We start from the raw sequence: 23075 nt of genomic DNA on the forward strand, positions 1-23075 counted from the left end.
AATGGGTACCCGATGAACACCATCTGTCAGTTCTTCAACAACAAACCCAAACAAGAAGACACAACACACAGACTCTAGCCACGCTACCATACATCAAAGACATCTCTGAAATGGCTACCACACCACACTCCCCCTTTGGTGTCATGGTAGCCCACAAACCTACCAACACACTGAAACAGCTACTGACGAATCTAAAGGACTCTGTACCAACAACCAGCAAAACTAAAGTCATTTACAAAATACCCTGCAAGGACTGCAACAAACACTACATCTGACAGACTTGTAGGAAACTAGCCATCAGGGTACAGGAACACCAACTAGCCACCAAAAGACAAGACCAGCTGTCACTAGTATCCTTACACACAGATGAAGGAGGACACCAATTCAACTGGGACAACACATCCATCCTAGGACAGGCTAAAAAGAAGCACGAATGGGAATTCCTAGAGATCTGGCATTTAAACAGGGTCTCCATTAATAAACCCATCAATTTGGATCCCATCTATCAACTTCAGAAAAAAGAACTGGAAGTGGTATCATCCACCTTAACCGACCAACACACATAAATAGAAAGTAGGACAGAACACCAGCACTTCACTGGTGGCTCACTGATGATGTTACCTAGCATGGTCACAGAATGTCTGAGAATAAACCTACCAGCTCAGCGAGTAAATTTACAACCTGAACCTCGACCTGAGCTACAAATCTTCACAAAAATCACAAATGCTTTGTACATTCTCATCCAAACCATTGATATAGATAACAAACACTAATGGACCCAGCACCGATCCTGAGGCACTCTATTAGTCTCAGGCCTCCATTCTGATAAACATCCTTCCACTATTACCCTCTACTTCTACCATCAAGCCAATTTGTCAGCTTATTTTTGATTGCATGCAATCTAACCGTCTGGAGCAGCCTACCTTGTGGAACCTTATCAAAGGCCTTACTGAAATCCATATAGACTGTCTGTTGCCCTGCCCTCATCAATCTTCCTAACCACTTCTTCAAAGAACTCTTAACAAATTTGTGAGGAATGATCTTCCGTGCACAAAGCCGTGCTGACTACTTCTAATCAAACCTTGTCTTTCCAAATGCATGGTCATTTGCAAGCTCACTGATCATCCTTCCTACATTCAATTTAAGTCATTTATATATATACCGCAAACAGCAAGGGCCCCAGGAACACAGACTGGACACAGGCTTTCAGTCTCTTTCACTCCTCAACCATCACCCTTTGGTTCTTGCTGAGCCAAGTCTAGATCCAGTTAGCGAAATTTCCTTTGATCCCATGGGCATTTACTTTTCCTATGAGTCTTCCATATGGGACCTTATCAAAAACCTTGAAGTCCAAGTAGTCTATGGCAAATGTATTGCCTCATCAGCATACCCGTTCACCTCTTCAAAATATTCATACAAGTTGTTCAGATATGATGTCCCCTTAAAACTAAGCTGACTGTTCTCGATTAGTCTGTGCCTCTCCAAGTGCAGATTAAATCAAATAGCGAAGGTAAACAGTTTGGAAACATATCTCTTTCTAAAATATGAACTTTGGCTTGTGATTTTTTTTTTAAAATACTGTTACATGCACTTTAATTGTGGTAATGGCTGATGGAATGCTTTCAGTCCCCATTCTGTTTTACAGGTGGCCATTGACTAGAATTGAGGTTTAGCAGTAATTTTATATATTAAAAAATGTTTGAAGCTGGCCTTTTTGGGGATGGGTGGGAAATTACCAGCACATAGCACAAATTTGCACTTTTGGTAGGTTGTATCGAATAGGTTTGCCTCTTTAAAGATCATTGAGTAGATGAGTAATCTGACTGCTTAGTCTGGAGACTGCAGTAGGATGTTAATGAGAAACGCAATCTTTTACACTTAAGTTAATTTGTGAATTGAGTTGGATCTGCATGTGAGGAACTGAAACAATGCTTTAATTTGTATGTTAACAAAAGAAAATCTCTTGTAGATCACAAGGTTTATATTTGGCACAAGCGGAGTGAATTGCCAATAGCAGAACTGACCGGACACACTCGTACTGTAAACTGTGTTAGCTGGAACCCACAACTCCCGTCCATGATGGCTAGTGCTTCAGATGATGGTACAGTTAGGATATGGGGACCAGCGCCTTTCTTAGACAACCAGGAGTCCGAAGGTAATGAATTTTATGAATTGTTGAAGTTAACATTTGTTGCAAAGCTTGCTAGAAAATAAGCTGAATCTCTGATGCAAAGAGATTACAAAAGGCTAAGGACCATTTCAACGTAGAAAATAAAAGTAGGAATGGGCCATTTAGAGTCGTGGATTCATACAGCATGGAAATAGACCCTTTGGTCCAACTAGTCCACGCTGACCATGTTCCCAAACTAAACTCGTACCACTTGCCATCATTTGCGCCGTATCCCTCCAAACCTGTCCTATTTATATATCTATCCAAATGTCTTAAGTGTTGTAACTGAACGTAAATCCGCCACTTCCTCTGGCACATTTTACACATAAACCGCTGGTTTTAAAAAAAAAATGCCCATGTATACTTTTTAATTTTCTCCTCTCTCAAAAATCTGTTTCCTAGTTTTGAACTCCCCCACCTGAGGGAAAAGCCCTTACTGTGTTCACCTTATCTATGCCCCTCAGTATTTTATAAACCTTTATAAGGTCACCCCTCAACCACCTCCTACACTCTGGGAGGGAAAAAGTTCCAGCCTGTCCTAATAACTCAAACTCCATTCCCAAGAAATCTTTTCTGAACCCCGTCCAATTTAATAATATTCTTCCTATAGAAGGTGACCAGAACTGAACACAGTACTCCAAAAGGCACCTCACCAACATCCTGTACAACCTCATCATGAGGTCCCAACTCTTAAATTCCAAGATCTGTGCAATTGAAGCAAGCATGCTAAATGCTGCCTTAACTTAATAACAGATAAGTCAGCCTTAGATCTTTGCTGGTCAAATTATTGGAGATGATTCTGAGAGATAGGATTTATGTTTACTCGGAAAACCATAGTTTGATAGCATGGGTTTGTGAGAGGCAAGCCCTATTGAATTTTTTGAGGATGTGACATAGCCCATTGAGCTGAAATGTGTTGCTGGAAAAGTGCAGCAGGTCAGGCAGCATCCAAGGAGCAGGAGAATCGACGTTTCGGGCATAAGCCCTTCAGGAATCTAAGGGATCTAAGACCTTCTTCCTGAAGAGGGGTTTATGCCCAAAACGTCGATTCCCCTGCTCCTTGGATGCGGCCTGACCTGCTGCGCTTTTCCAGCAACACATTTCCAGCTCTGATCTCCAGCATCTGCAGTCCTCACTTTCTCCACAAAGCCCATTGATGAAGGTAAAGCTGTGGATGTGGTGTACATGGATTTTAGCAAGGCATTTGATAAGGTCATCATGGTAGGCTCATTCAGAAAGTAAGGATGTATGGGATACAGGAATAGACAGTAGTAGTAGATGGAAGGTATTCAGCCTGGAGCTTGGTGACCAGTAGTGTTCCACAGGGATCAGTTCTGGGATCTCTACTCTGTGCTTTTTATAAATGACTTGGATGAGGCAGTGGAAGGGTGGGTTAGTAAGTTTGCTGATGACATGAAGGTTGGTGGAGCGTTGGATGGTGTGGAGGGCTATAGTAGGTTGCAATGAGGCATTGACCGGGTGCAGGGCTGGGTTGATAAGTGGCAGATGGAGTTCAACCTGGAAAGTGTGAAGCGATTCATTTCGGATGATCGAATTTGAACACAGATTACAGGGTTAAAGGCAGGATTCTTGGCAATGTCAAGGAACAGAGGGATCTTTGGGTCCACAAACATTGATCGTTTAAAGTTGCCACCCAAGTTGATAGGCGCATGGTGTGTTGGCTTCCATTGGCAGGGGGATTGAACTTAAGAGCCATGAGGCCACGCTGCAGCTCTGTCGAGTCCTGGTTAGACCACACTTGGAATATTGTGTTGAGTTTTGATTGCCTCATTATAGGAAAGATGTGGAAGCTTTAGAGAGGATGCAGAGGAGATTCTCCAGGATGTTGCCTGCACTGGAGGGCATGTCTTATGAAGAAAGACTGAGGGATCTAAGACCTATCTCATTAGAGCAAAGAAGGTTGAGAGGTGACATGATGGAGGTGTACAAGATGATGAGAGGCATGGATAGACTGAATAGTCAGAGACTTTATTTCCAAGGGCAGCAATGGCTATCACAAGGGGCATAATTTTAAGATGATTGGAGGAAGGTATAGGGGAAATGTCAGAGGTGGATTCTTTACAACCTGTGTAAAGTGGTTGGTTTAGGGAATGCATTGCAAGGGGGTAATTGAGTCAGATACATAGGGACATTTAAGCGACTCTTGGATAGGCATATGGATGATAGTTCAATGAAGGGTATGTAGATTAGTCTGATCTTAAAGCAGAATAAAAGGTCATCATAACATCAAGGACTGAAGGACCTGTACTGTTCTAATTTCAAAGAATTATGTACCTGAACCCCTAGGTGTCACTGTTCGACAACACTACCCAGGGCTCTACCATTCATTTTATCAGCCCTGTGCTTGTTTGTTTTAGCAAATTTCAATACCTCTCATTCATTCAAATTCGTTTGCCACTCCTCAGCCCATTGACCCAATTGATCAAGATCTCTTTGTAATCTTTTATCATCTTAATTGTCCACTATCCCACCAATTTTGGTGTCATCAGCAAACTTGCTAAGCACGCCTCCTATAATCTCATCCAAATTGTTTATATAAATGACAAATAAAAGTGGATACAGTACCAAACTCTGTGGAAGTCCACTGGTTACAGGTCTCCAGTCTAAGAAACAACCCTCCACCTCCACCCTGTGTCTCCTACTATAAAGTCCATTTGCAAGCTCACACTGAATTTCATGTGATCAAATTTTACTAATAATCTACCATGCTGAACCTTGTCAAAGGCTTTAATACAGTCCACGTAAACAACATATATGCTCTGTCCTCATCAATTTCTTTGGTTATTTCCTCTAAAAACTCAATCAGGTTTGAGAGACATAATTTCTCTCGCACAAAACTGTTAACTATCCCTAATCTGTCCTTACCCCTCCAAATGGAGCTAAATCCTATCTTTCAGCATCACCTCTAACAACTTACGCACCACCGATGTCACGCTCATAGGTCTATAGTTCCCAGGCTTCTCTTTACAACCTTTCTTCAATAAAGGCACGCCATTAGCCACCTTCTGGTCTTCCCTGTATTCCTTTCAATCTTGTCTATTACATTCACTGTTCACAGTATGACCTGCGTACTGGAGTTTTGGTCCATCAAGTCCACTGCCATTTGACATGATCGTGACTGATTCTCTACTTCAGTACCATGCTCCCTCCCTATGCCTTTTTGAGACTTTAGTCTTTATAAATTATTTATTTATTGGTTAATTCTATTCAGTGTCTTGGCCCTCTCAGCTTTCAGTGGTAGAGCATTTCACAGGTGTCTCCTCATCTCAATCCAAAATGGATTGTTACATTTCCTGAGACCATATGACAAAGGCACACAGTCATCTCTGAATTCAACTTGTCCATAATATTTAGATGTAACCGGCTCTCGTTTGTCTAAACTGCAGTAAATAATAGGCCCAGTCAACCAAATCCTCTCCTCATATGACAAATCTACCATCTCAGGAATCAGTCTGGTTAACCTTCACTTGCTCTACCGTAAGCATATTATGTATGAAGAGAGCAAAACTGGAAGGAATAATGCAGGTTTGATGTCCCAGTATACAGTTGCAATAATACCTTCTTGCTCCTGTACATAAACTCTTTTGCAATGAAGGCAGCAAATCCACCACTCTTGCACTTGCATGCTTGCTTTCAGTGAATGGTGTACAAAAACATTAATGTCCCTTTGTATATCAATGTTTCCCATGCTGTCACAATTTAATAATAGTATTTTTTTTCCCCTACCAAAGTGCACATGTTCACACTTAACCATATTACACAGCTTCTGATATGTTTGCCCATTCAACTTGTTTAAATTGCCGGTGAGCTGCTTTAATCCTCCTCACCACTCAGTCCCATTTAGTTTTGACATCAGCAAACTTGTAAATATTAAATTTGATTCCCTCATTGAATTTAATATGCATTTCGAATAGCTGGCTACAACTCGGGGAAAATGTTGACAGATGAATGTAACACGGGGAAGAATGGAATTGCCTACTTGGGCATCCTTGTATACAAATTGCTGAATGTTAATATAAAACCTATATCAAGTAATTAAAAAAGGAAAGTCATATTTTGACTTTAATTGCATGGGACTTGAAGTACATAAAATCTTGTTGCAATCACCTAGATTCTGAGATCATATTTAGAATAAAGTTTTCGTTTTCTTACCCAAGGAGCATAAATTGGGAGCACAGGCTGTTAGGGAAGGATGTCGTTGAAATGTGGAACTTTTTCAAGGAACAGATACGACGTGTCCTTGATATGTATGTACCTGTCAGGCAGGAAGGAGATGGTCGTGTGAGGGAACTTTGGTTGACAAGGGAGGTTGAATGTCTTGTAAGGAGGAAGAAGGAGGCTTACATAAGGTTGAGGAAACAAGGTTCAGACAGAGCGTTGGAGGGATACAGGATAGCCAGGAGGGAGCTGAAGAAAGGGATTAGGAGAGCTAAGAGAGGGCATGAAAAATCTTTGGTGGGTAGGATCAAGGATAACCTCAAGGCCTTTTATACGTATGTGAGAAACATGAAAATGACGAGAACGAGGGTAGGTCCGATCAAGGACAGTAGTGGGAGACTGTGTATTGAGTCAGAAGAGATAGGAGAGGTCTTGAATGAGTACTTCAGTGTTTACAAATGAGAGGGACCGTGTTGTTGAAGAGGAGAGTATGAAACGGACTGGTAAGCTAGAGGAGATACTTGTTAGGAAGGAAGATGTGTTGAGCATTTTGAAAAACTTGAGGATAGACAAATGCCCCGGGCCTGATGAGATATATCCTGGTATTATGTGGGAAGCAAGAGGGGAAATTGCAGAACCGTTGGCAATGATCTTTTTGTCTTCACTGTCAACGGGGGTGGTGCCAGTGGACTGGAGAGTGGCGAATGTTGTGCCCCTGTTCAAAAAAGGGAATAGGGATAACCCCAGGAATTACAGGCCAGTTAGTCTGTCTTCGGTGGTAGGCAATGTAATGGAAAGGGTACTGAGGGATAGGATTTATGAGTATCTGGAAAGACACTACTTGATTAGGGACAGGCAGCACGGATTTGTGAGGGGTAGGTCTTGCCTTACAAGTCTTATTGAATTCTTTGAGGAGGTGACCAAGCATGTGGATGAGCTAGAGCAGTGGATGTAGTGTACATGGATTTTAGTAAGGCATTTGATAAGGTTCCCCATGGTAGGCTTATGTGCAAAGTCAGGAGGCAAGGATAGTGGGAAGTTTTGGCCAGTTGGATAGAGAGCTGGCTAACCGGTCGAAGTCAGCGAGTGGTGGTAGATGGTAAATATTCAGCCTGGAGCCCAGTTACAAGTGGAGTTCCGCAGGGATCAGTTCTGGGTCCTTTGCTGTTGTAATTTGGAAGAGGGAGTCAAAGGGTGGGTCAGTAAATTTGCAGACGATACGAAGATTGGTGGAGTTGTGGATAGTGAGGAGGGTTGTTGTTGGCTGCAAAGGGACTTAGATATGATGCAGAGCTGGGCTGAGGAGTGGCAGATGGAGTTCACACGTTGTCCATTTTGGAAGGACAAATAAGAATGCGGAATACAGGGTTAACGGTAGGGTTCTTTGTAAGGTGGAGGAGTAGAGGGATCTTGGGGTCTATGTTCATAGATCTTTGAAAGTTGCCACTCAGGTGGATAGAGCTTTGTAAGAAGGCTTATGGTGTATTAGCGTTCATTAGCAGAGGGATTGAATTCAAGAGTCATGAGGTGATGTTGCAGCTGTACAGGACCTTGGTAAGGCCACATTTGGAGTACTGTGCGCAGTTCTGGTCGCCTCATTTTAGGAAAGATGTGGAAGCTTTGGAGAGGGTACAGAGGAGATTTACCAGGATGTTGCCTGGAATGGAGAATAGGTCGTACGAGGATAGGTTGAGAGTGCTAGGCCTTTTCTCATTGGAACAGCGAAGGATGAGGGGTGACTTGAGAGAGGTTTGTAAGATGATCAGAGGAATAGATAGTGTAGACAGTCAGAGACTTTTTCCCCGGGTACAACAGTGTGTTACAAGGGGACATACCTTTAAGGTGAATGGTGGAAGGTATGGGGGGGATGTCTGGGGTAGGTTCTTTACCCAGAGAGTGGTGGGGGCATGGAATGCACTGCCTGTGGGAGTGGCAGAGTCAGAATCATTGGCGACCTTTAAGCGGCAATTGGATAGGTACATGGATAGGTGCTTAAGCTAAGACAAATGTTTGGCACAACATCGTGGGCCGAAGGGCCTGTTCTGTGCTGTATTGTTCTATGTTCTATGATATACTCATCTTAAAATTGATACAGTTCAGGTTCAGTAGATTTTTTTCCTGTGGTTGTCTAATGGGGAGAGATTGGGTCAAATGTGTTGGGGTATATGCTGAAAAGTTCAGTTGTCGTCTTCATGATGACGTAGGCTCAGGCTGTGGTGTACTTCTATTTCAGTTACAATGGTGTCTTGGGCATAGTATGATATACAATAGCTGAGTATTGGTTCACAAGGTAAAAGTGTACAATCTGAAATATATGAACAGTTCATTGGTAGGATATTTGTTCTGGGATAAATTTACTGTGGATCAGACTGCATAAACAAATATAAAACTGCACAACTTAGCGTGTGGTGTATGTGTGGAGATATCCTGAGGGTGTGAATAGGTTGTGTGTAAGAGATTCAGGGTTAGGTTAAAATGTTAGCAAGGATGAAAGTACGTAGGGACGATATTACAAGAAATGCTGGGTATAGTAGTGATAGTGAATGTGAGAAGATAGTGGTACTTTCACTGGCAGAGTGGAGGCGGTCATTGATCATCTTCTTACATTCTGTGCATTCCTTGAAATGGTTGAAACTGCACTGGCCTGGATGGTAACCCTGGGTCCAGATTGGTGTGGTTCCAGTAGAATAGTATTCTCTGACCTCAGGGAAAAGGGTGTCCTGCTTCTGCATCACCCATCCCCATCAGCATCTCCATCTCCCTGCCCAAAAGAGGGGACCAATTTTCCATTGTCTGCTGCATCCAGGGCTAATGTCAGGAGTCAAGCAGGGTAGCTCAGAACTGACCGTTCTTGTCAGGTTGCACAATATCTTTTTAAAGATGGTGTGCAGTACAGATGTTGGTCAATTCTGGGATGTCCAAGAAGTGTTAAGTAGTTTTGGAAATGGCACATGATATGATAGGACTAGAATGTGAGAGAGGGGCACCAAGGGATGGGATGGGTAATAAATCAGGTGGATTTTGTAGAATAAGTGAGCGATCTCCTCAAGCATCACAATGTGAAACCCTCTGGAGAAACTTGACAAAACTGACACGCAGTGAAAGCAGTTAAGATTCAGTCCTTGATCTATCAAGGCGGGTTTCAGTTTGGGATCTGCCTTATGCAGTGTTACCACTGGATGGTATCAGAAGACTGGCTAGAATATCGTGCAGCCAGCAGGTATAGATAAAAACAATGACTGCAGATGCTGGAAACCAGATTCTGGATTACTGGTGCTGGAAGAGCGCAGCAGTTCAGGCAGCATCCGAGGAGCAGTAAAATCGATGTTTTGGGCAAAAGCCCTACATCGAGAATACATCCTCGGATGCTGCCTTAACTGCTGTGCTCTTCCAGCGCCACTAATCCAGAAGCAGGTATAGATGCCAGTCGAGAGTAATCAGTTGAGGATTCTAATGAATTGCAAATATAATACCATACAACAAGTCAGTTAAATCAGGTCAACATTTACTTAGACTGTGCTATTGGTTGTGGCTCGAAGGGCAGAATGGCCTACTTCTGCACCTATTGTCTAACTACTTTTTGTTTCGATTTTTACTGATATTTTTTGTGGTTCGCTGCTAAACATATTTTTCCCATAGGTTCCATTATTTCTATTGTACCATTTTCTGTACTATAGCGCCACATGGGAACCCAACTAAGGCATTATAGGAGAATTACCCGAATTCCTTTGCCTGGATTAAACAGGGTCTAGTGTGCAAAATGAGCAGCTTCTAAATAGGTTGATGATTTGGGCTCTGTGTGGTGCGTTTATATGTGCTAGTTTGCATTAATCATTGCCATTGGTAACTGACTCCTGGGTATTACATGTAGTTGTAACATTTTAAAGAAAATCTAAATATAGTTCTGTCGTCTTTTGGACAGTTTTTGTGGGGGCCCCTGTGGCACATCTGCAGTCTGAAATATTGTTTATTTGAACAGATCAAAAAAAAGGTTTCACTGCAGTTACTCAAAATCATAGTGTGCAACCTGTGAATGATTTTATTTTTGTTTGATTTTATCCTGTTAATACTGTGTTCCTCTTCTTTTCAGAAGCTTGCAGCAGTATGGATAGTTGACGGTGACTTTACAACAGGCAGCTTCAAACTGAAATTAGTCATGGAACAAAACTACTTGGGTTTTGGCACAAATCAGCTGTGGTTGATCAATGGATAAGATGTGCTTGTGATGAAAAACTCATTCCCAGTCTTTTCAAGAGTGCCAGCATCTGACCACCTTGCTTCATAGTTACAAATCCAGGAGAAACAATCTCCTAAGACCCCAGTGAGACGTCATTTTGAATTTTTACTCATTGGTCTTGAAGAGCCGTGTTACATTAAGACTCCATGGAACTCAGATTCTTTTCTGCCATTTTTTGCTTCTACACCATGGAATTTTAAGTGCTTGTTTGGAGTCTAACATATTTGCTAGGAAGAGATAAGCTTTAGTCTGGAACAAACATGCATTAAAATAGAAGATTGTTTTCATTCTGGTAGCCTGAATTAGTAGAAATAATTACAGCTTAGCCCATAGACTTTCACCTTGGGTCATGCTGCCCTAAAATGTTTTTGGTGACCTTTGGGGAGAGGAAGATTTAAGAGTTCATGTACAAAATTTCAGGGCTTTTTAAACAAAAATCCTCATTGATAGCTGAATCATTTAAAACTCATTCCTGCATTCATTCCCTTATCATGGTCTTCCACTTGTTTTATGATAAATTCATTTCAGCATTCTTGAAATTATCACAACAGTGACATTTTTAAACAATAGTATGAGATACCACATTAATTTGTTTAGGGGAGGTTTTAAGTCCAAGTTGACACTGATTGAAAGAGTGTATGTGGTCCTGCTGACTGTACATTAGTACATGTGCTTCCAGTTAGATTTGTAACTGCACCTATTTGACTTGCAGATAGAATCAGTGCCAAGTGATGTGGTATGGCCAATGTATTAACAGACTCTGGCAGAGTTTTATATCATTGCTTCAAATTTGGCAAATTCTTGATCTCAGCTGGATTGGTACCAGGCGTTGCTCCTATATTTTTGGCAAGATGGAGATTGTAGGGGAAATGCAAGATTGACATCAGAAATGGGAGAAATCATTGAACTTGCAAGTAGGCAACATACCTGCTTTCCTTTGTCAGGAACTGCTGAAAATGGGACGTTTAAGCCAAGAAAATCGAAGTGGAAATGTAAATGCTAATTGAGGAGGAAACTCACTGCACCTTTTATTTGTGCAATATACAGTACTATTCTTTACTATTTTGCCTATTTTTAATCAAACTATTTAATACCCATTCACCGAAGATTTGTCATTCCCCAATTTTTTTTGTATATGTCCCCTACATAATTTCAAAATTGTTTCTGTTTTTGTCCTCCTCTCCTGTTTCTATCCCTCTCTTTTTCTCTTAACCACCCCCCTCCCAAAAAAGCCAATACTAATAATCACTGGCAATTGTCAAATTACCAGGTTTTGCACTGCTGCCAGAATGGGAAGGGCAAAGGTCCTATCTCTTCTAGTGAACCAAGCTCCAATGTACAATCTGTTCCTGTTCATGATAAGTGACATTTAAGGGAAAGGGTCTAGGTTCTTAAGGGGTCAAGAGAAAAGGTGTAACAATGTGGTCTAAATGCCTTTATTTTGTGAGTAACCAGAACTTGACCTTCCAAGGTTAGATCTGGGATGGTGAGGACAGTGCAAGGAAACAGCAATGCAATCTGATCAATTGAATAGTGACTTCATCGATCAAGTACCCAGATGATCGATTATAAATTTGTACTTTGCCAATTTATTTGTACATTCTTTTAGAGTCCATGATTTATTTTTTGTGTACAAATGCTATTAGAATGAAGATTAAATTCTCTTCCAAATTCGGGTTTGTGTTGTTTGGAAGTTTGCTTTTTGCACTGGCAAAGAGAGAAAAAGGAAAACAATGATCACTTTGCAGATATGAGGTCGCAAATGATTTTCAATGATGAAAGTTGCAGTTTGTACTTAAACTGTTAAACTCAGTATTGAAAGAAAGGGCTTTAAGGGGAAAGCCGCATTCCTAAGAGACTGTAGAAGGCAACCACGGAATGTAATTTTTTAGTCTAATTAGAGATTAACAGCAATGTGGCTTTCGACGTGCAATACAGCACACCCAAACTAAAGCAATTGAATTTGTGCAAATGTCATCGAGGCCCAAGCTAGGAATTGTTTCCCAAGCTTTGATTCAGAGTTGAACATACACCATATCTCTGGAAGTGTCATAAAATTGCAGCTGCATTTAACGTTTCCATGTGTGGATCTGTATGACTGGGGAAACTCAATTTCCATTTGCACTGCAATTGCACTGCACTGAGCTTGTATTATTACACTGGGTCTCCAGTACAAAGAATTGAATGTTCACGTGGATCAAGAACATTTTTTTTAAATTTCCTGTTAGTCAATACATTTACAGGATTTATCCCTGCTTCAATTTAACCTGTGCTTTCTGGTGCATGACTTGTGCCTTTGGCTATGTATTTGCTGCCCTCGATCTAATAACCAGGGGGTTAGAAAGTGGGCAGAAAGGTTCCATGTGAGTGCTAGTCGTTTGCTGTCTCCCTGTGAAATAGGACTTGTAGGTGGGTGTTAATTGTCTGAAATGCTTTAGAATTCAAATGATTTACCATGCCACATTGACTATATACTTACGTAAATAGACCATTTTAATTTATGAAAATTTGAGTACCCCTTAATGAGCAGGGGTAATTGAGTTAACAGTTTAATTCATCAGTTCATATTCAGTGTTATGACACCACCTAATATAGTAATAAAAGACAGACACGAGTCTTCTCGTCCCCCACAAAACTTGTATATTTTTTAAAATCCTGTCATAAGTGGATGTGCCCCAGATCAGGTGTCATTTTTATCCACAAATAAGTGATATTCAAAGCCTGCAGCATTCAACAATATTACAATATTCCTGAATCTTTTGAGACTTTTGGTGTTTGTATCAAGCACTGCATAATGCCCAATTACTCTGTCCATTCGATGTAGAAACTTGGTAACGAGGAGCATTAGATTATTCAACAAAGTAAATATTAATATTAAGGAGTATTTGAGGCAATGTGTTACTTTAGACTGCTGATAAATTGTGTGCTGCATAAATTAGTATTTCTAATGAGGATTTTTGGTGCTGTCATGAGGGTATAGACTAGAATGAGAAAAATTACCTGATAGTTTACCTGTCACAGGTTGAGAAAATGTTCTGTTTTTACAGCTTTGGTCAGGATTACTTAAGGCGTATTTAGTATGTAATTCTTTTTTATAATTATTATACAGTTAAAGCAGAGTTCCAATATCATGTCTGACAAATTTGCATGTCTCTGTACCTGCATTTACATCACTGTGCAGCACAAAGAATAGGATCCCATGTCTGAAATCCAAGTCGGAATATGCTCAAAGATGATTGCATTCAGAAACTGATTTAAGCATATTTTCTGATAATATACTTTTGCATGAATTAATATCCATCTTATAATATTCACATTGATTAGTACTTAAGTATGGTGTAACTTTGATGTTCTGAGCTTTGAAATATGCTGTGCAAGTTGTGGAGTGGAGGTTGTGAACTGAACAGCCCTCAGTAAGCCATTCAGTCCACCTATCTGATCAAACTCTTTTGCATTTTGGAGATTGCTAATGTGCAAGGTTCAAAGATATGCTTAATTTGGGGGTGGCAGTCTTGATGCGCATATGCTGACCTGAAATGATTGATTAACTGTCTCTCTGTGCAAAGATAACGAACGGGCAGAGGTGGAAAGCTAGGCTTGTTTTGCGTTCCCCTTGCCTTGGGGCATAAAAGCTAAATGTAGCATATGTCCTGTTTCTGAATGTGGTATCACTAAATCTGCGCAAATGAGGTTTTTCTTCTCTCCACATCTCCCCCCACCCCCGTCCCGTCATGGTTTAAACTTTGTCTAGTCTGTTGATAGAGAGGCTGTATTGGAAGAAGTAGTAAATGGCCACTGGAAGCGAACATGATCAGAATCCAGACCTCTAACAACTTCCTGCAGCCTTTATTCTTGCTGGGTATATAAAGGGATAGATATTTATCTTTTGACTTTGGAATTGCCTTTTTGGTGAAATGTGCCTTGGGGCAAAAGTTAATACCTAGTGAAGACAAACCTTTGGAAGTTTAAAAGTAAGGTAAACTCAGGGCTACATTGACACCACGATAACTTGAGATTACCTAAACTAGTTATTTAATCTGCATTTCTATTAATCAGTACCATAATGGTATTCTGAGCAACTGCATAGTCAGATACAGAATACACTAATTTCTATTCTGGATCTAGTGCCTTTTCTAGAATTTTTTTATTATTAATCAGTTGCAGAAAAAGTCAGTATTTTGATAATTTTTGGTCTCTATACATTTTTCCAAAGAAATAGAATATAGAACAATACAGGCCCTTCAGTCCTCGATGTTGTGCTGACCTTTTTATCCTACACTGTAAGATCAAACTAAACTACATACTACATACTATCTTCAATGTGCCTATCCAACAGTCGCTTAAATGTCCCTAATGTATCTGACTCTATTATTACTGCTGGCAGTGCATTCTATGCATCCACCACGTGTAAAGAACCAACCTCTGACATCTCCCCTAAACCTTCCTCCAATCACCTTAAAATAATGGCCTCCTGTGAAAGCCATTTCTGCCCTGGGAAAAAGTCTCTGGCTATCCTCTCTATTTATACCCCATATCATCTTGTACACCTCTAAGATACCTCTCATCCTCCTTCACTCCAATGAGAAAAGCCCTGGCTCACTCAACCTTTCTTTATAAGAAATGCCATCCTGTCCATGCAGTATCATCGTAAATCTCTTCTGTACCCTCTGTAAAGCTTCCTATAGTGAGGTGACCAGACCTCAACACAATATTCCAAGTGTGGCTTAATCAAGGCTCTATTGAGCTGCCGCAAAGCCTCTCAGTTCTTAAACTCAAGCCACCGCTAACGAAAGCCTACACACCATGTGCCGCCTTAACAACCCTATCAACTTGGATGGCAACTTTGAGGGATCTTTGGATGTGGATCCCAAGATCCCTCTGTTCCTCCACATTACCAAGAATCCTACCTTTAACCCTGTAATCTGCATTCAATTTTGAACTTCCAAAATGAATCACTTCACACTTTTCCAAGTTGAACTCTATCTTTCACTTATCAGCCCAGTTCTGCATCCTATCAATGTCCTATTGCAACCTATAACAGCCTTCCCCACACTATCCACAACTCCACTAACATTCGTGTCATTGGCAACCTTACTAACTCACCCTTCCACTTCTTCCTTCAAACAATGTAGGAAAATCACAAAGAGCAGAGGCCCTAGAACAGATCCCTACGGAACACCACTGGTAACTGCACTCCAGGTTCAATACTTTCCATCTACTCACCCCTCTGTCTTCTGTGGGCCAGGCAATTCTGTATCCTGACAGCCAAAATTCCCTGTATCCCATGTCTCCTTTCTGAATGAGGTAAAAACAATGACTGCAGATGCTGGAAACCAGATTCTGGATTAGTGGTGCTGGAAGAGCACAGCTGTTCAGGCAGCATCCAAGTAGCTTCGAAATCGACGTTTCGGGCAAAAGCCCTTCATCCGCTCTTCCAGCACCACTAATCCAGAATCCTTTCTGAATGAGCCTAGCATGGGAAATGTCATCAAACATCTTGCTAAAATTCATGTACACCACAGCCACTGCTCAACTTTCATCAATGTGTTTTGTCATATCCTCAAGGAATTCAAAAGGCTTATGAGGCACGACTTGCCTCCCTCCCAAAAAAAGCCATGCTGACTATCTCTAGTCAAGCTATGCTTTTCCAAACAATCATAAATCCTGTTTCTCGGAATCCTCTCCAATAATTTGCCCACAACCGATGTAAGACTGACTGGTCTGTAATTTCCAGAGTTATTACTATTCTCTTTGTTGAACAAAGGAATAATATTTGCCATACTCTAATCACCTGGTACTACAGTGGACAGTGAGGACGCAAAGATCATTGCTAAAGGTACAGCAGTCTTTTCCTTTGCTTCTTGTAGTAACCTTGGGTATATCCTGTCTGGTCTGGGGACTTATATATCCTCATGCTTTTCAAATTTCCAGCACATCCTCCTCCTCCTTAACATCAGCCTGTTTCATGCTCTCCTGACAAATGCCAAGGTCCCCCTGAATAGGTAAAAAATCACACAACACCAGGTTATAGTTCAACAGGTTTAATTGGAAGCACACTAGCTTTCGGAGTGCCGCTCCTTCATCGGGTGGTTGTGAATACTGAAGCAAAGTATTCAGTAAGCACCTCATATAGCTTGGATCTATGAACTGAAATTGCCCCAAATTATATTTAATGACGTTTGACAGGAGTTTGCCTCTAATTTTGCAAAGTAAAAAAACAACAAAAGAACTGGAAATCGAACAAAAACAGATTGCCTGAAAAACTCAGCAGTATAGCTGTCCACAGATGCTGCCAGATCTGAGATTTTCTGGTAATTTCTGTTTTTGTTTATTTTTGTAAAGTTCATTTTTTTGGATAGCATTTTGTTTGGTTGCTTTTCCTTTTAGTGATTCTTTTTCAACCACACTAACGATTTCTAAATCCTGCAGTTTCATTCAAATACTTCCCACTAAAAAGGTTACTTGACGAAATAGTTTACCTTGCAACAGTACCTTGCATAATTTCAGAAACATTTTTATGAATTCAGAGAATGTATACTTCATTGGCTGGGCCAGTATTTAATTTCTCTTGAGAAGCTGGTGGTGCACTGCCTTCTGGAACAACTGCAGTCTGTTGGTTCATGCACTATGCTGTTAGGGAGAGAGTAAGATTTTGATCTACTGACAGTGAAAGCATTGCAATATTTTCCCAAACTCGGATGGAGATAGGTTTGGAAGGGAATTTTCAGTTGCTGGCGTTCCTATGTAATTGCTGCCTCTGTCCTGCCAGATGATGGTGGTCATGGATTTTGAAGGTACTGTCTGAGAAACCTTGGGCCTTGCTGAATGTTTTGAAAATGTCCTTTGTAAAACATAGTAACACAAAGTTTTAAAGAAGCAAGGGACATATAAAAGTTAGGCCCCCTCTGTGGTAATGAAATTTATAGTGAATATTTTCTGCATTATTCTTTGATACCATCAGTGTCTGTTTGGGGGAGAATGTTTTTTGGATAAGGACCATAATACTTAAATTATGATGACCTTTATTAGAGTTTTGTTCTGTCCTTCTATAACAGTAAACTGAATAGACCATCCATCTTGTATGCTAGACAGAAGTAAGCACTTGGTAAGAGTTTGGCAAAATGTCCTGAGACTAAAGGTTTTAGTTTCTTTGTGTTACTGATCTAGAGTTGGGAAATGCATTAGATAGCCTAAATTGATTTTCTTTCTGTGATAGTATTTTTTTAAAAACTCAATTGTGGAATACCAAAACGTGAACTCAAAACCATAATTCTAACTTGTTGCCATATCAGTCAATGTTGAAGATAGTTACAGCAAAGGATAAAACTTCTGATGCGATGCCCAACAATTATATCTGTACCTAGGTTCTAGAATGTTGGAAAGTCTTCTGAATTTATTGTGTCGAGACACTTTAAAGGGTCAAAAAAGTCTCCAGGAAAGAACCATTCTGGGCTGCTTTGTTTTTAAATAATGCCAGTGAGTGAGTGAGTTACTAGAACTCCTGTGTTCATGATTTGATATTACAATGAAAGCTACATGTGCACAATTATAGTTTCAGTTGTAAGCATTTTTAATTTACTTGTCAACTAGCAAAGGTCCCATACCCACTCCAGTTTCAATTATATGGTATTAGCATATTCACTACAGCATCTCCTTACTACCTACAGCCCTCGATACATTTGGGTCTTCAGATTAGGCATCTATTAGGGCCATTTCATTGTCCTTCCTCCATCTCTGCCATCTCTGTTTTAATTATTTTTATGGTTCAACTTGTCTAGCAGCTCACCTCTTCAGAGGATGCTGGTCATTGAATAAATTTGAAATACAGATTTTTAATTAGTAAAGAGTTAGAATTATGAGAGGAGGCAGGTATAAAGTTAGCTGTGATCATTTTAAATGGTAGAACAGGCTAAAGGGGCTGAATTGCCTATTCTGCTCCAAGTTCTTGTGTTCTTGAAGCATTATTATTATTTTCAATCTGAAGTGAAGAGGAATTTCTTGAGGCAGAGGATGGTGGATTTGTGGAACTCATTGCCACAGAAGGCTGTGAAGGTGAAGTCATAGAGTGTAATTAAGACAGAGGGGTTCTTGATCAGTATATAGGGATCAATGGTTATGGAGAGAAGGCAGGGGAATGGGGTTGAGAAATATATCAGCCATGATCAAATGGTGGAGCAGAATGGCGAATGGCCTAATCTTGTGATATATTCAAGTTTGCCTGCGATTTCTTAGGCTATGTTATTTTGAAAGACAACATTAAAATTTCCAAGAATGGGCCAGTGTTTGTGGGCTGTCCATATTCTCATTACCTACTAAGTATGGCTGTAAAACTTAGTGGATAGCTTGGGAACCGCATACCAGGTAGCTAGCGGTCTTGCCCCATGGCATTCATCAATTTGCTTTGGGTAGAACCGTTCTTAGTTTGCAATGAAAGGTTTTACATAAATTATTTCACCTTATCACATCATATTTCACATTTAGTCAGATATTTCACAAAGGAGCCATGATGTTGAGATGCTGGAGTTGAACGAGGGTGGACAAGGTTAAAAATCAAACCACCCCAGATTGTAGAAAAACAGGTTTTTTTTTAAATTGCAAGCTTTCAGAGCTCATCTTCCTCAGACGTGATATAATAAAGGTATAAGACTCAGTATTTATAAGCGAACAGTTAACTTTAAAGATGGCTGCCTTTGCTGAATCCTTTAATCAGTTCGGAGGTAGATTGCTGATTAAAATGCAAAATCCAGATTCCTTTCAAGTCTTTGTCCCTAGATGATTAAAGGTTTTATCAATGTACAAGAGGTGATATCTCCGGTTAGACCATGCACTTTAGCTTATTGTCTAACCTGAGATATGACCTCTCGTACATTGATAAAACCTTTCATCTTCTAGGGACAAAGACTTGAATCTGGAGTTTGTGTTTTAATCAGGAGTCTACCTCCTGATTAAAGGATTTGACAAGGGCAGCTATTTTTAAAGTTGTTATATTTTTGCTTATAAATACTGTGTCTAATACCTCCTGTATCATACCATGCCTGAGGAAGGAGCTGAGCTCTGAGAAACTTGCAATTTCAAATGAACTTGTTGGATTACAACCTGGTGTTATTTGATTTTTGACCTTCACAAAGTAGGTGTCTGTGACTGTGTTCCTTCATTTGGAAATCTCCCAATTACAGTATCTTAAATGTTGGTTCCATTATTCTATTCTGTTCACTGAGTACAGAGGAACCTTGATTATCCAAACGACACATCGGGGAGTATTTTGTATGGATAATCGAATGCTGGATAACACAGTTTAGCCAAGCATTAGGACCATGCGATTTTGTGGGATAATCTGGAATTCGGATAATCGAATGCCGGATAATCAAGGTTCCTCTGTAATTTCTTGATGTCAGCCCTCATGTTTTCCACTTTCTACCTTGTGTTCAGAAGCTCAAAATAAATAGGAATGAGCCAATCAATCCACAAAACTTGCTTTTCAATAAAATCTAGCTGATCTGATTGTGACTTTTTTTAAAGTTATCTAACTCAGCCTTCACTGTTCTCTAGAAACTGACAACCTCCTGTCTGGTTATTACATTGTTTATGTATAATTTCATTTTTTCACTATTGTTCTGAGATGTCTCTTCTGATTTCACTGTCCCTCCTAATTTTGCTTTTGCAGATCTAGCTCTGAGTTTCTAAGTCCAGATCATTGTAATTTAGAAACTCTAGTGGTCCCAGCATTGATAGACAACTCCCTTCCTCAGTTCCTGAGTGTCCATTTTCCACCAGGTGGCCATTATCCAGGATTTATTCTGAACCTTCAGACTTCAAGTGAGTAACCTCTTGACTGGAACTTCAGGTGAATTTCTGCAGCTGCTGTTTAATGAACCTTGAGTTGAGATGTTAATTTAATGATGTGTGCCTCTGCAGTACTCTTAACAAAAAACAAATAATCCAAAACACACAACCACAGAAGAGGCTCTGTTGAAGAGAAAAAGGGTTAAATTCAGATTCTCAAAAGTAGGTTAAATTGTTTAGGCAGGTGGAGTTTAGGGCTTTGGTACAACCTAATTTTGAGTCTTTGATGTTGAGTACTGTGTTTTTCAAAATACGCAAGATTTGCATTGACTCTACATCGCAGTCCACTCATGGTGCTTCACATAGGAGTTACTTTGAAGTGCTGTCCATGCCTGTCTGGTCAGTGTTGCTACTGTTTACTGAAGGAAGCAATCCAGTAAAAGTAGCAACATGAATAGCCTTTTAGTCTGCTACTGTAAATTGCGGAGATTTTTGATTTGCAAGTTAATTGGTTGTGTGATGCCATGTCTTTGCTCCTTCCTGACTGCACATGTCAGAAATTGGAGAGTACAGATCAGTGACACAAGCAAGTTGTTTATTCCCAATGTTGATATTCAAGATATAAATGTGAATCCATCAGGAATCTGTAGGTTTTACGATAATGTGCCATTTCTGAGGTCAAAGTATCATATGACTTTTTTATTTCCCTACCAGATCAGGTTATCACATAGAAAATAGCAGGAGAAGGCCAGTTGGCTCTACAAGTTTGCACAGCCATTCAATATTATCATGGTTGATGATCCAACTCAGTATTCTTTTCCCATTTTCTCCCCATTCTTCGCTTTTAGCTCTAAGAACCAAGTCTAACTCCTTCCTGAAACGTGCAATGTTTTGGCCTCAGATGCTTTCTGTGGATTCTACAAACTCACCACTCTCCTCATCTCATTCCTACCCAATATCCTTGGGCCATGACCTTGGCTTCTGGATTCCCTGGTCATGGGGACAGATTTGATCACATGAGCTTCGACATCCTTAGAGATATATTAATAAACACAAGACTCTGCAATGGATAGGGTGGAACTGGAGACCCAGGTTTTGAGTTTGAAACGTCTGGCTCTAGACATACAACTCCTTGACATTGCCCAAAATATCTTCAACAGTGATAGTTTGGGAGAGGTTGAAGAATGCAACAATAAATATCAATATCTTGAAATGATGCAGGAGTTGTAACTTTATAGATCACAACCTTATATTGGGACGAGATAGTGGTTACCACTCTCTAAGGTTGGTGACTTAAGTTAGTGCTCCGATATGGTCTGGATTAATGATCAGTAGCAAGTTCATATATACCTACCTCTGACAAAGGTGCTTTTACAAATGTACTTTTTAATGAGCACTTGCTATTTCCTGTATCCACTCCTTTGTTGCAGTAATAATGTTCTCATCCACTCTTAAGCTGTAATAATAATGTTCTCTCTTCCCCACCCCAAAGAAAAACCCATAGTGTGGCAGATTGGGAGCATGAAAACAAATAAAGGTGCATGCAGTAGTTGAACAGGCCAGGTGATGATTTACTGGTTTCCCTTTCTTTCCTAGAGAAGGGTCTTCCTTCCACAGAATTGCAATGAGGTATACTGTGATGCATCGTGACCAGAAGCAGAGCATAGACTATCACACTTGCTTCAACATCCTTGGAGTCTTGTGGTCATTTATTAAATTTTTTTTAAGGGCTGTCAGGATTCCTTAATCAGCTAGGGAACTGGCTTAGCTTGATTCTATTAGGTGTGCTGCACATGTTTGCCTATAATTTGGCACAAATGCAAGCCAAGAGAATTGGTTTTCATCAAACCAAGTCAATAATCAGAATGGAGAAATCACAGTGGTGCTGTTCCCTCTTGAAGCTTAGTGTTAAGGCAAGTTATTTAAGTTGTGTGTGGAGTAAGCTTTGCTGTATATCAAGCCCATGTGCTATACTTATATTATTTTTATAATCAAGTTCAGGATGTGGGTGTCATTTGTCTATCCCTAATTGCTCAGAAGGCAGTTATGAGTCAACCACATTGTTTGGGTCTGGAGTCACATGTAGTCCTTCCCTAAAATACATTAATGAACCATATGGGTTGTTCTTGACAATCAGCAATAGTTTCATAGTCATCATTAGACACTTAAATCCAAGATTTTTTTTCTTATTGCATTAAAATTCAACCATCTACCATGGCAGGATTTGAACCCAGAACATTAGTTGAGTTTCTGGATTGATGGTCTAACAATAATGCCATTGCTTCCCCATCCCAATGGGACCACTGGATAAGCGTTCCATGCTCAGATTTGCTGTCAGTCACTCTAGAAAAATAAAATTTCAGCCAAAAACTGCATGAAACCCAATCAAGTGTTCCAATGTATGAGAAGAAAAGCAATTTCAATTTTCTTAGGGAACAAAGCCAGTCAAACACTTATGTCTGGTCCAGTAAAATTGCAACTGCTCTTTTAATTTACCAATTAGTTTCTTGAGTCCCATGAATCTGAAAAAGGAAATCTATTTTTTGAACTGAGATTAGACATTAAGGTGCCCACTACAAAGTTTCTGCACGTTGATAGTGCTAATAAATGTGAAATACAGCATATCCAAGAGTTGTTGCTAGGTTTCCTCCACAATGATTTGTCAATGGCTTCTGGATGGATTTCCTTGAAAATTTCTAGTTCTAA

The 23075-nt window shown here is 40.2% G+C and overlaps 1 protein-coding gene across 2 annotated transcripts in view; it reads left to right on the top strand.

Annotated features, from left to right (window-relative positions):
- Window positions 1-12262, top strand: part of LOC140455514 (WD repeat-containing protein 26) — a 97292-nt gene extending 85030 nt beyond the window's left edge. The window contains exons 13-14 of one of the 2 annotated variants that reach the window (XM_072550459.1): window positions 1970-2155; window positions 10440-12262. In XM_072550459.1, coding sequence (XP_072406560.1) covers window positions 1970-2155; window positions 10440-10465 — 212 coding nt within the window. In that variant the 3' untranslated portion in view covers window positions 10466-12262. The remainder of the gene's footprint in view (window positions 1-1969; window positions 2156-10439) is intronic. The other variant, XM_072550467.1, reaches the window with a different exon arrangement.
- Window positions 12263-23075: the final 10813 nt, after the last annotated feature.

Source organism: Chiloscyllium punctatum, chromosome 3, assembly GCF_047496795.1.
Source record: "Chiloscyllium punctatum isolate Juve2018m chromosome 3, sChiPun1.3, whole genome shotgun sequence".
NCBI lineage: Eukaryota > Metazoa > Chordata > Chondrichthyes > Orectolobiformes > Hemiscylliidae > Chiloscyllium > Chiloscyllium punctatum.